We start from the raw sequence: 13,362 nt of genomic DNA on the forward strand, positions 1-13,362 counted from the left end.
TATACTGAATTATAAATGTAGTGTCACGTAAATTGAATTACAATTACTCCTACAATACAAAAAATTTCTTCACCTCTTCGTTTCTCTTCTCAAACTGGTTTTTGTTTTTGCTAAAACAACCAGACTTCGATCTAAAGGCAACACAACTTGTTTGATTTTGTTCGGTGCTTAGATCTTCCCCAATTTGTGTTCCCTGAGGGTTATAATACTTCCACAGGTAATCTTTTCTCTTTGTTCTTTGCTAATGTCATAAAAACCGATTTACTATTAGCAAGTTGTTTGTGATTGTTGCTTATTTTTAACAAGACTTGTTATGTGATTGTTTTCATTAAGGGATGAAACGATTGCGCGATGATGTATTTAGTAACAACTCTCAATTCAAGCGGCCGTTTGTTTCTCCTCGAGGGGAACCACCGTAAGATTTCTTCTTCCTTTTTTTTTTTTTTTTTTTTTTTTTTTTTTCTTTTCCTTTTATTGAATTGAATTTATTCTCTACTTTTGTTTGTTTATCGTGTTTGATTATGTTCAAATGTGTCTGTGATGGTTTATTTTTGGTTTAGATGTTTTTTTTTTTTTTTTTTTGCTTAAATCGTTTGACTTTGAAATTGTTTGAAGTTTATGTAGGGCTAATTCTGAAATTTTTGGATCTATATCGTGTTTGATATTGTCGTGCATCAATTTTTGTAATTGAAGTGATTTGGTTTTTGGGTCACATCTACCATAAAACCTTGAATAGACTGTGGTATTTGATATTTTCTTATCTGAATATGAACCATATCATGTTAAATTTCTTGTTTTTGTGCATAATTTTTTGTTATTACCACCAGAAATCAACAAGTGCACTTTAGATTTTTATTCCTTGTATTTTAGGGTTTGGGGGTTATGTTTAAAGGATTGCATGTGCAATTTACAACTTTTTTTAAACATTTGATATGCTATGAATGATATAATACCAAGATGAACTGCTGCTCACTTAGACTTTTGTTTTCTGTTTGAAGATATGGTCAACCTCATGTCCCTGGAGATGAAGTTGTAGGGGAGGTAGGGGGAGGGGCAGGAGGAGGAGGAGGTGGCGGTGGTGGCGGCGGTGGGGGTGGTCCAGGAGGTGGTAGTAGTGCACAAAAACTCACCACCAATGATGCATTAACATATCTAAAAGAAGTCAAGGACATGTTCCATGACCAAAGAGAAAAATATGACCTGTTTCTTGATGTAATGAAAGATTTCAAAGCTCAAAGGTACATAAATATATAATCAAAAGTTTTGCTTTTGACATTAAAATGATATATTGCAACTCATTTGATTATATACTTATTTGGTGCAGAATCGATACTACTGGTGTTATCGCAAGGGTCAAAGAATTATTTAAAGGTCACAATAATTTAATTTTTGGGTTCAACACTTTTTTGCCCAAAGGATATGAAATTACTGTAATTGAAGAGGAAGAGCCTCCACCAAAAAGAACAGTAGAGTTTGAAGAAGCTATAAGCTTTGTAAACAAAATAAAGGTATCTATTTTACATGTCAACATTTAATATTTTTAATTTTTAATAATAATATGTACATTCTAATGTTTATGGTTTTCAGAATCGTTTCCAAAACGATGATCGTGTTTACAAGTCATTTTTGGAAATCTTGAACATGTATCGAAGAGAACACAAGGGCATCAAAGAAGTCTACCATGAGGTGATCTTCTGTAAGCTTTTCCTCAAAATGATATATTAACCAATAAACTCGGTTGGAATAATAATAAACTTAAACTTAAACTTAAGTCTTAAACAAACACAAACACAAACACACAAGATTTTTGTCTCAGTTTTTATCATTTATCTATACAGGTTGCTTCACTTTTTGAAGATCAACGCGATCTTCTTGATGAATTCACAAGATTTTTACCAGATGCTTCTGCACATCATGCTTCACATGGTAGACATTCTTATAATCGTTATGATGAACGAAGCTCAGCTATGAATCCACTCAAACAAACACAATTAGACAAGGTAAGTTGATGACTTGATTTATTTTTTTATTTTTTTTAAAATTTTTGATGAGGGGCTAACTTTTTGATGGAATTAGCAACGAAACCGGAGAGATAGGGGAATTGCTTCACATGCAGATAGGGATCTTGAAAACCGTGATATTGATGAAGATGATAAAACAGCAATGAGACTTCAAAAAGATCAAAGAAAGAGATCTGAGAATCAGAATAGGAGAAATTCTGATCAAGACTATAAAGAGACTCATATTGATAATACTAATAACAAGGACATGAATCGTCTTGAAAAAAGAAAATCTGAAGATTTTGGAGTCCATTCAGTTTCTGCTCCATATGGTGATAAAGATGCCCTAAAAAGTGAGTCAACTCTTTTCATGTGTATATCTTTTGATTAATCAATCGTGGTAATTAATTAATTAATTATTTATTTACAGATATGTATAGTGCAGAATTTAGTTTCTGTGAGAAAGTGAAGGATAGGTTACGTAATCATGATGATTATCAAGCATTCTTGAAGTGTCTTCACATCTACACCACTGATATAATTACAAGAAAGGAATTGCAAAGCTTGGTATGTAAATAGTATATGCTCTTTTTATTTAATGTATTAAATCTATTGGAATACAATTTAATATCTGTAACTTTTTATTTTTTTTTCATTAAGGTTTCTGATCTACTTGGAAAGCACCCGGATCTTATGGAAGGGTTTAGAACATTTTTGGGGGGAAATATAGGTGAAAGTCAAACTTACCTAGTCAACTTTTGAATAATTACTTTTTTACCCTTTAATCACCCCTTGGTTGACACTTGACACTTACTTATCTTGTTTCCAGATGGATTTCTCGCTGGTGTTATGGACAAAAGTAATTTTTTTTTTTTTTTTGTCAATTTACGGTTTTTATAATTGATTCTTTATTGGCTGAAATTCTTTTTTTTTTTTTTTGATAGAATCTTTATGGAATGAAGGGCATGCATCGAAATCAACTAGGACAGATGAGAAAGAGAGGGATCATAATGCTGCTGCAAAAGAGGACAAATACAAAGAGAAATATTGGGCAAAATCTATTCAAGAACTTGACTTATCTGATTGTCAACGTTGTACTCCTAGTTACAGACTTCTTCCTGATGATGTATGTCAGTCTATATTTCACCTTTTTTCAGTTTTCTTTTTCATTTTGTAAATTGTTTTTTATTTTTATTTTTTATATATATATATATATTTTTAATGTTTTACAGTATCCAATCCCATCAGTTAGTCAAAGATCAGAACTTGGTACTCAAGTCCTAAATGATTTATGGGTGTCTGTGACTTCTGGTAGTGAGGATTATTCTTTTAAACATATGCGGAGAAACCAATATGAAGAGAGTCTCTTCAGATGTGAGGATGACAGGTAGGTACTTTTAAAGAATCATTAAAAAGAAAAATATGTATATATAATTTTTTTTTTTTTTTTTTTTTATAAAGGGACTTATTGTTTTTATGATTTCCACCAGGTTTGAACTAGATATGTTGTTGGAATCTGTAAGTTCAACTGCAAAACGTGTTGAGGAATTATTGAACAACATTAACAACAAGACAATCACTCCAGAAACTCCCATCCGTATAGAAGACTACTTCACTGGTATTTATTATTATTATTTAAAGTAAATTACATTTTTCGTATTTTTTTTTTTTTTATAAAAAATTTTGGTCCCAAAAAGTTCTGTTACAGTTTTAGTCCTTATTCGATGTATTGTATTTATTTAGACCCACCCTGAATAGGTTTTTTTACAAAATTACCATTTTAACAATTCATGGACCAAAAAATTGTTATGAAACATCAAAAAAGGGCCAAACTTGCAAATATCAGCTATTCCCAGTGACCGAAAATGTAATTTAGTCTATTCTATATTATTTCACTTACCAACATTTTCATCTTGTAGTTCCATGATTTAGAATGATATGTAAATGTAATGATTTTTATAAAATTATTGTAGCTTTGAATTTGAGATGCATGGAGAGATTATATGGTGATCATGGTCTTGATGCCATGGAAACTCTTAGAAGAAATCCATCAGCTTCATTGCCTGTTATGTTAAATCGTCTCAAACAGAAACAAGATGAGTGGACAAAATGTAAATCAGATTTTAATAAAGTTTGGGCTGAAATTTATGCAAAAAATCATTACAAATCACTCGATCACCGAAGCTTCTATTTCAAGCAACAAGATTCAAAGAATCTCAGCATAAAATGTAACTAAACTTTGCTTACTTTCTTTTCTCTTTTTATTTTAAACAAAAATCATGGAGACTTTTTTTTTTTTTTTGTTATTGTTATGAAAAAACAGCATTGGTGAGTGAGATTAAGGAAATAAAGGGAAAGAGTCAGACAGATGAAGATATTCTTCTTTCGATTGCTGCTGGAAACCGACATTCCATCATGCCAAATCTTGAATTTGAGTATTCTGATAATGATATTCATGAAGATACATTCAAACTTATTAAATATTCATGTCAAGAGATTTGCACAACAAAAGAACAATCCAACAAAGTTTTAAATCTCTGGACAACTTTCTTGGAAGCAATTCTTGGTGTCCAATCACGGGATGAATCCAGTGTGTCAGATTCAGGAAAGGGTATTTTGGTAAATGGAGATGCTACTTTAGTAAAGGAAGATGGGCTTCAACTTCAACCAGAGAAAGAGGGTGGTAAGAAGTAACATGATATTTTTGCAATTAATTAATTAACTTGTCTCATTTTTTTTTTTTAAATTTAATTTGGAAAATGGATTTTTAAGGGCGTGAGGCGACTACTAGACCAAGTAATGCTACCGAAAATGGTCATGAAGCAAAGTCAAATATTCATGAGGTTCCTGTCTCACAGGTAAAACTTTATATCACCCATTTTTTTTTATCTATGTTATTTTTTGTTAACATTTATTTTATACAAATCGCTAGATGAATATATTTTTTTCCTTACTTTGTGTATTAAGTTAAAAAAAATAAATTATTTTATTTAGAAATTACAGCCCATGGATAGTAGATGTATAGCAATGGGAAATGGAAATGCTGGTGAGTCATCAAAAGTGGAGAAAGAAGAGGGGGAATTATCACCCAATCATGATTCTGATGACCTCAATTTTTCAACCTATCAAGACAATAATGACAATGGGACACATAAAGGGGAATTGGAAGCAGATGGTGATGATGATGACAATGAAGATGTTTCCGGTGGCGGTGATGACATTTCCGGCGATGAATCCGGTGGTTCCAGGGAGGAGGAGGAGGAGGAGGACGACGAATGTAAACCGGAAAGTGAAGGAGAAGGGAATGGAATTGAGGATTCCGTGTATTTATTACCTCCATCTGAGCATTTTTTACGGACCGTTAAGCCCCTGGCGAAATGTGTTGCTTCTTCTTCTTCATGTGGTGGTGAAAAAAAAGATTCCCGTGTTTTTTACGGGAATGATGCGTTTTATACGCTTTTTAGACTTCACCAAGTAAGAATTCCTTTTTATTTTTATTATTATTTTTTTTAATCCAGAATGCAAATCCAAACACACTTTTTGTTTCTTTATATCTTTACTTTACCAAAGATTATATTTTATTATTAATTTTCTTTCAGGTATTATACGACAGACTTTTATCTGCAAAGCTCAATTCAATGTCAGCTGAAGCAAAACGAAAAACCACAAAAGATTCTTCCCCTTCTGATCTTTACTCCATGTAATTCCATTTTAAATAGTAAAACATTATATTATTAGTTTATTATATCAAATCTTGACCTCTAATGCAATACCATTATTATTCATTATATAACAGATTTATGACCTCTCTTTACAAATTACTTGATGGTGTTGCTGATAATGCAAAATTCGAAGACGATTGTCGTGCCATTTTTGGAAATCAATCCTATATTTTATTCACATTGGATAAACTAATTTACAAAATCGTCAAACAGGTATTTATTTCTCTACACTTTTTCTTTTTTCCTCATTTTTTTTTTAATTAAGTTGTAATTTAAATTATCTAATTACTCCCTTGTGTGTGCAGCTTCAAAGTGTTGTAGGTGACGAGATCGATAATAAACTTCTACAATTATACGAATACGAAAAATCTCGAAAACCCGAGAAGTTTATCGATTCGGTATATTACGAAAACGCCCATGTCGTCCTTCATGATGAGAATATTTACAGATTTCAATGCGTAAGTTGTATTTTTTTTTTTTTTTTTTAGTTTTTAAAATTTCTGTATATTTGTTGATTTTGTTACTTACTTATTGCAGTCATCTTGGCCTTCTCGTTTGACTATTCAACTAATGGATGATGGGATTGAAAAACCAGAAGTGGTTCCAATTTCTGTAGATTCTAATTTTGCAAATTATCTTCATAAAGATTTTCTTTCTGCTGTTAATGCAAAAAAACAATCTGGCATTATGCTGAACAGGTAACAAAATAAAAATCATTCTACTTTTGTTATTTGTGTATTATTTTATTTATATGCTATAATAAAAATTTGAATGGAAACAGAAATAAAAGGCGATTCATGGAGATGGATGAATCTTGTGCTTTATCGGTTGCCATGGAAGGTGCTCATGTGGTGAATGGTTTGGAGTATAAGATGTCTTGTTGCTCTTCAAAGGTACAAATTGTTTGTTTTTTTTTAATAAAATAATTTGTATTCTATATAAATAAATATAAATTTATACTTTATAATGGATTTGGCAGATATCGTATGTTCTGGATACGGAAGATGATTTTTTTCGAGAAAGACGAAAAAGTCAATCATCATCATGTGGGAATAAAAGTCAAAGAAATGTAGAAAGGTTTCACAGATTCTTAGCAGCCTCACTAGCAAAAGAGTAGAGGGGCTTTAGTTTAGGGTTCGTTCACTTGTGTACAGAGGTTGTTCATTTCATAATTTGGTATACCATAACATTAACAACAATTTTGTTACTTATAAGTTAATTTTATTTTTTGCTAATTTCTAACTCTTATTTTTACGTCTTTTTATATGAATAAACCGGATATATCGTATCACCCATTTAAATACATTATTAATGGGCGCTGAAGTTTTCTAAAAACCAAACTCAGGTAAGGCTTGTATTGAAAAAAATCACTCATTCTGTAGGAACCAAAGTGAATAATAATTAACAACACTATATTAGAAATAACAAAAGGGCTAAATGCAAGAGAATTATAGGCATATATTTTTTTGTATTATAGCATCCTATTTTTTTTATTTAGGCAAATAACATAAAATTCATAGTTTGTCAACGAAGCCACCCATGTTTGAAAATTCTGTTGTTTCATTTTGCAATGCTGTGATTTGCTATGCATTATAGCAGGATAAAGTGACCATAATAGAAAGTTTTGTAAAACATCAATGGTTTTAGAAGAATATTTAGTGCTAAAATATTCACTGAAAACCACCAACTTTTTTTTTTCTTATTGTAACCAACTAACTATTAACGTCTACGTAGGAAAAAAATAATAATAAAAAAAACTATAAAACTTGGTTGACCAAAATGTTGGCGACTTTTTATGGTTTCTCTTTTGTTTTGTTTTTGTGGTATTATACTTTCGATTTTTTTTTTTTTTTTTAAGTATTGACTGTGGTTGACCAAAATGTTGGCGACTATCGATTTATAAATAAATATCTTTTTAAATAGAATGAAAATGAAAGGAGTTGAAATATATTTTTAAAATAAAATGTAGATCAAAGGAATTGAAGGTTACGTACGTCTTTATCATTGTATTGTGTTTTTATATTTTAAAAGATTTTTGATTGATTTTAACTTATTAGTTGAGAAGGTGAAATAAAACATTAAAGCCATCCACACGAGTTTAACCAATTAAGAGCATGTTTGGTATTTCATCTAAAAATTCATTATTTAATGTTTTATTTCACTTATTGACTATTTGAGAAGTCAATAAATTTTAAAAAGTATTTGGTAAAGGAAAAAAGGCTTTTTAAAACAACTTCTACTTAAACTTTTGAAAATGAGTTTTTAAAAGGGTAAGATACAAACTCCTTATCACTTATTGACTTATTAAGTTTAAAAAATAATCATTTTACATATAAAAGCTAGTTAAACACTTTTTAACTTATTGACTTTTTCCATAAAAAACTAATTGAAACACTTCTTTTAAAAAAGTCATAAGTTTATAAGTCCTTATTGTCAAAAGTCATTTTAGAGAGTAAAAAACAATCTCAAACACCTTTTAAATTGCGATTTGATAGAATTAATATACAAAATAATATCAACAAACATACTATAACTTTTTTGTATTTTCATAAAGACATGAAAGTTTGTTGTCAAATAAGATTCCTTATTTTCCGATCCAACAACACCCACACAATTGAGTTTGCAACCTGTGTCCGATAAAGTTTTCCTCAAACCAATTTTGTGTAAAATGGGATGTCGCGTGCTTTGTTGTCCTTGTGGCAGATGCATAGAAACATTGGATAGTATGAAGGTCGTGTCTACGATTGTCCCAGTCCAAGACAGGAAAACAAACTGTATTGTTAATCAAGTTGCTGCGGAACAAAGATACTTCCGAGACCACCAATTCCAACAATCATGACAAGATAATCACCATGAGATCTCATCTTATACAAGTTTATGAAAAGAAAACGAATCTGCACAAACCTATGGAGTTCTCCCTCCTCTTCTAGGTCGTTAATTTGTATGTTACTAGGTTGATTCAAACATTTTATAAGGTCACATCTGTTGACAAAAAAAGAAAATGAAAACTAAACCCAAATTTCCAACAAATACAACTAATGTGAATATCATAAAGCCTATTTGAGCTAATTTAATTTTCAAATCTATAAATTTTACATAAGTAGGATAATATTAACTATAAGTAGTAAATAAAATCTCTATATGTTAGCATTTGGTATGTAGGGTTACATCAATATTGAAACATTTTAGAACATAAATAACCAAGAATAACGAGCTCAAAGATTTTTCGCTTAAAAAATAAATAAATAAATAAATAATCCAACAATCATGGTTCAAAGTTAAAACACATTAACCTAAAATTAAGACCAACAACCCAATATTGCTAAAAAAAATCAGACCAGTAGATTCGACAATTGCGATTAAACAATGTCAAAGAAAGTAAACTTAAAAGATAGTAATGATAGAGTAAAGCTACTAGAATGCCACAAGAAATTACGATAAAAACAAGTAACAAATCAGTAAGTGAAGCGACAAAATAGATTTGATAGAAACGTAAAAATAGGAAATATAATTTAAATTGAAATTATGTTCTTACCAACAAGCTTTTTCAGAAACCTCGACAAGAAGGGAGCATAAGGATTAAGGAGGGGAAGACCAGTAAAGGGGTTTTAATATATCTTCAATTTTGGTTGGTGGTATTAATATTTGAAGAATTAATATTGGTTGGCTGGTCAATGATGTCAAAATTTTGTTTTCAGTCTTTTTCAATGCCGTACACTGTGTTGGCAGTTTGTTATTTTCTTACCTTTTTTTAATTTGGTTTTTATTTTAAGATTAAAAATTGAAATTTGGTTTGTGTGTGAGTGTGTGCTTAGTTTTGGGATTCAGGGATATATTTGTAACAAATTAAGGTTAAAAATTTCATTTTTAATTATGAGATTTATAACTTAGTTTACCAAACACTATCAATGTCATATCAATTTAAAAAAAAAAAAGCCATAACAACATGTATGAAAACCATATTATCAAAAACAAGAAAAATCATAGTACAATTCCAGAAATCTCCATACGAAAACCATATGTGTGTGTGATGCGTTGCTACACAACCAAATCCTTCCTCTTAGACGAAGAGGTACCTGAAACCAAAACTGAAACTGTAAGCACAAAGCTTAGTGAGTTCCCCCATCATACCCATACCAAATAATGCATAATCGTCAGTATCTTTCAACCGGTAATTGGGAACTACCTTCCCCTTCGGTATCTTTCAACCGGTAACTGGGAGCTACCCTTCCATTCGGTATCTTTCAATCGGTAACTGAGAACTACCCTCCCCTTCGGTATCTTTCAACCGGTAACCGGGAGCTAATCTCCCCTTCGGTATCTTTCAACCGGTATCCGGGGACTATTCCATCCCATGCTAATACATATCAAGCACAACAAGCATATCAGATACAATGATCATATAAAACACAGTAATCATATCGCACATCAATCCTAGATGATTATCACTAAGACAACCATCCATGCAACTCCTTTATTGGTGGGTCGGGATTGTGGTCGTAGACCCACCCCTACTAGAAGGAAACTCACCTCCAAGTCGTGTAGTGTTTGTACTGTCATTGGTGTGAAAGTCGGCTCTCCTCGACTCCTTAATCCCTACACGACAATCTCGCTAAGTTATCAATTTGTACTCACAACCCCTACAAGGGTTAACTTGAATCCAAGTCAAAGTCAAACCCTAGTTAGGTCAACTCTTTGGTTGACCAGACCCACCGAGTTGGTCCGCCAACTCGCCGAGTCCCTTTATCTACATAATACTACAAACCCATCCCACTCGTCGAGTCTAGCAAGAGCTCGACGAATTCGCCTTCGACAACACTTCAGTTAATCTTCAACCGACTCAACTTTTCCTTGAACTCGTTGAGTTTATCTTCAACATATGAATGCGTCCAGACTATGACTCACCGAGTTGTATGAACAACTCGTCGAGTTCATCTTCAAAGATTGGGAGATTGCCTTGGACTCGTCGAGTTTGCTCGAACACTCGTCGGGTCCCATGATCCCCATGTCCCTTATGAGCCTAAACAACTGAGGGACCTTACACACTATCAACTGGTCCATCAACATAAAGAATTTGGTGGTCATTACACCCCGACTCGCCGAGTCCATCCTTGATCATTACTATACAGTCGGTTTGAATGAGTCTGAACACATCAAAACCATAGATCTGGCCTCTTAATGTCCATTTTACACGTAAAATTCCAAGCTTGGTGCACATGCAAGGGGTCTTTGGCTCAAAAAGCCATAAAAGACATTCTACAAAGTGCATGGGGCTTTCATGGCCATAGAGTTGGCACCTTTATGCCACGAGACCCCTCCATTGACCCAGATATGAAGTCAAAACTACATATAACCCTTCACAAATCCGAAAATGGTTTAGAAAGCCCTAAAGATACTCAAAATCCAAGCCCTAAGGATAAATAAACACATGGAAGACAAAGAAAGGGGCATTTTACCTTGAATGAGTTGGAAATGGAACAAAATCTCTGGATCTCCAAGCCGCAACTCGAACTCCCAAGCTTCCTTCCTCTTTTCAAGCTTCACCATCCACCAAAATGCACCAAAATGGCCTTAGGACACTCACACAAGGCTAGGGTTTCGAGATAATGCTTTCTGGGAGTAATAGGGACTGTGGAGGTTGGGATAAGTTGTTTAAATATGGCACAAACCCTCAAAATTAGAGTTTCACCCAAACAGCACCTACTCGCTAGTCAGTCTCCCAACTCGTCGACTAAGTCATTTAAACTCCCCGTGGATCACGACTCTACTCGACGAGTTGGGCCACCAACTCGTCGAGTCCCAAAGAAAAACATAAGAACTACTTGAAAGGAAGCATACCAGAGATCGGGTGTTACAATATTCAGAAAAGAAAAATCTTTTTTATTTTAAGTTAGTTTATAAAAAAATCTAAAATTATTTTTTATTTAAAGAAAGACATAAAATATCAGCTAAAACTTTGAAAAAACTTTTTTTTGTAACGCCCTAAATTACAATCCAAAATTTTCGATTAAAACTTTAAGTATTTATTTAAATCACAATTGCAATATCTTAATACATTTATCAAAGTAACATTAAAAGTTATCAAGTACACAAGTCCGCCATTGATGCGATGCAATCAAGCCGTGCCCCTTCTTTAATATAAGAAAACATGAAATATGTAAACCACAAATTGTAAGTAAAAGGTTAGTGAGTTCCCCAAAATACGTTAGATCTAAAATGTGATAATTGTTGATATAATTACTTTTAATTGAAAAAAGTTATAGTATTATATTAATTAATTCATTAAAACATCTAACTTTAATGGTTTAATATTTTTACTCAAATAAATATTTACACACACTTCACTCTATATAGTATATCTCTATATTAATATATGATATATGATATATTTACATGACTTGATGTATCCGAGTGTAAAGCTTTACTAAGTTAATGGATGCCAAAATATAATAATCAATATGATATTAAACAAGTTGATGAGATTATGTAAGCAAGAGAAGAGGAATGTAACAATTTAGATTTAGTATGTTATTCGAGTAACGAAACCGAATTTGTTCAAGTTGGACCCAGATAACCAAAAAAGCAGATGAACGGAAGTAATATGGTTCAGTTAAGTGACAAACATCAAACCGATAACCCGAACTTCAACTTACCCACATGATGATAATACCTAGATGACATGAAGTATAGTAGGTGATGTGATATTATCTAGGTAAAATGACTTCATTATTCATATTTGTCTCTATGTAAAGATGTAATTAAATATTTTTTCAAAGTTAACTGATTTTATACATAGATTGTAAATTTTTATTTATATAGGTGAATGGAAGTAAGTATTTTTTGATGTGTTCTATGAGGAAAAAATGATAGATCAAACTACTATTGTTAGCGAACAAAAGCATGTTTAGATATATATCATCATGATAATACAATTCTAAAAAACAACTATACGAATTGATTAATTATCATAATAGTAAATAATACAATAAATCAAATGTTAATGAAATCTTATGTTATCCAAGAATAAACTTTGTTGAGATGAGTTAGTATAAATATGTATCTATCTTACTTTATATTTGAAGTAATTACAATGTAAAAAATATTATTTCAAAGTCAATGATACCGACATAACTATTTTTGATAACATATATTAATTATATTATAATATTCTGCACAACGTGCGAATATTCGCCTAGTATATTTATAAAAGAGACATTTTTATTTGCACTATATGCATTTGAAACCTCCATGACTTTTTAATTTCTTTCTAATAGTTATTATAAATTGGTTAATAATGTTAAATTAATGCAAAAACTAAATTCTAATCATAAATTAAATAAACTACAATATTAAAATATCATATTTTACTTCTATTTATAAAATCATAACTTTAACTCTTTAACATATTATAAGTTAACTTATTATTTTAAATATGTTGTCGTATGTGAGCAATTGTCATTTAAAGTTACAAATTTTGTATAATTTAGGATTTTATGCAAAATAGGTAAATTATTAATTTCAATATAATGTTAATTGATTAACTTAAATCAAATTTTCAGTTAAACTTGAAAAAAATAAGAGATTGTTTTATAAATAGTTAAAAGCTATAAATTATAGTGTTAAACCAAAATTATAATCCT

General features: G+C 31.3%; 1 protein-coding gene and 1 long non-coding RNA gene across 2 annotated transcripts; one reads left to right on the forward strand and one right to left on the reverse strand.

Annotated features, from left to right (window-relative positions):
• LOC145044129 (paired amphipathic helix protein Sin3-like 2) lies at positions 1 to 6,957 on the forward strand. The gene is made up of 23 exons (XM_078992958.1): positions 1 to 217; positions 334 to 415; positions 999 to 1,238; positions 1,325 to 1,508; positions 1,588 to 1,686; positions 1,839 to 2,000; positions 2,077 to 2,353; positions 2,431 to 2,567; positions 2,661 to 2,730; positions 2,830 to 2,859; positions 2,945 to 3,126; positions 3,233 to 3,387; positions 3,491 to 3,618; positions 3,974 to 4,228; positions 4,324 to 4,683; positions 4,773 to 4,858; positions 4,995 to 5,474; positions 5,600 to 5,700; positions 5,797 to 5,935; positions 6,028 to 6,180; positions 6,260 to 6,420; positions 6,504 to 6,615; positions 6,702 to 6,957. The coding sequence occupies exons 2-23, from the start codon at positions 336 to 338 to the stop codon at positions 6,837 to 6,839; spliced, it is 3,729 nt and encodes a 1,242-aa protein (XP_078849084.1). The 5' UTR covers positions 1 to 217; positions 334 to 335; the 3' UTR covers positions 6,840 to 6,957.
• A 1,280-nt stretch (positions 6,958 to 8,237) lies between these two features.
• On the reverse strand, positions 8,238 to 9,335 carry LOC145040093 (uncharacterized). The gene is made up of 2 exons (XR_013679860.1): positions 9,258 to 9,335; positions 8,238 to 8,704 (listed from the first exon to the last, which is right to left on the reverse strand). It is a non-coding gene; the product is annotated as an uncharacterized LOC145040093 (long non-coding RNA).
• Between the last annotated feature and the right edge of the window lie 4,027 nt (positions 9,336 to 13,362).

This window comes from Lactuca saligna, chromosome 4 (assembly GCF_052625555.1).
Source record: "Lactuca saligna cultivar CGN05327 chromosome 4, ASM5262555v1, whole genome shotgun sequence".
NCBI lineage: Eukaryota > Viridiplantae > Streptophyta > Magnoliopsida > Asterales > Asteraceae > Lactuca > Lactuca saligna.

Excerpts from the sequence above, each read along its gene's own strand:
- LOC145044129 (XM_078992958.1), top strand. The coding sequence starts at position 336 with ATGAAACGATTGCGCGATGATGTATTTAGTAACAACTCTCAATTCAAG. Across the intron at positions 2,354-2,430 it reads TGATAAAGATGCCCTAAAAA|ATATGTATAGTGCAGAATTT; the intron begins GTGAGTCAACTC and ends ATTTATTTACAG. Across the intron at positions 3,388-3,490 it reads TTCAGATGTGAGGATGACAG|GTTTGAACTAGATATGTTGT; the intron begins GTAGGTACTTTT and ends GATTTCCACCAG.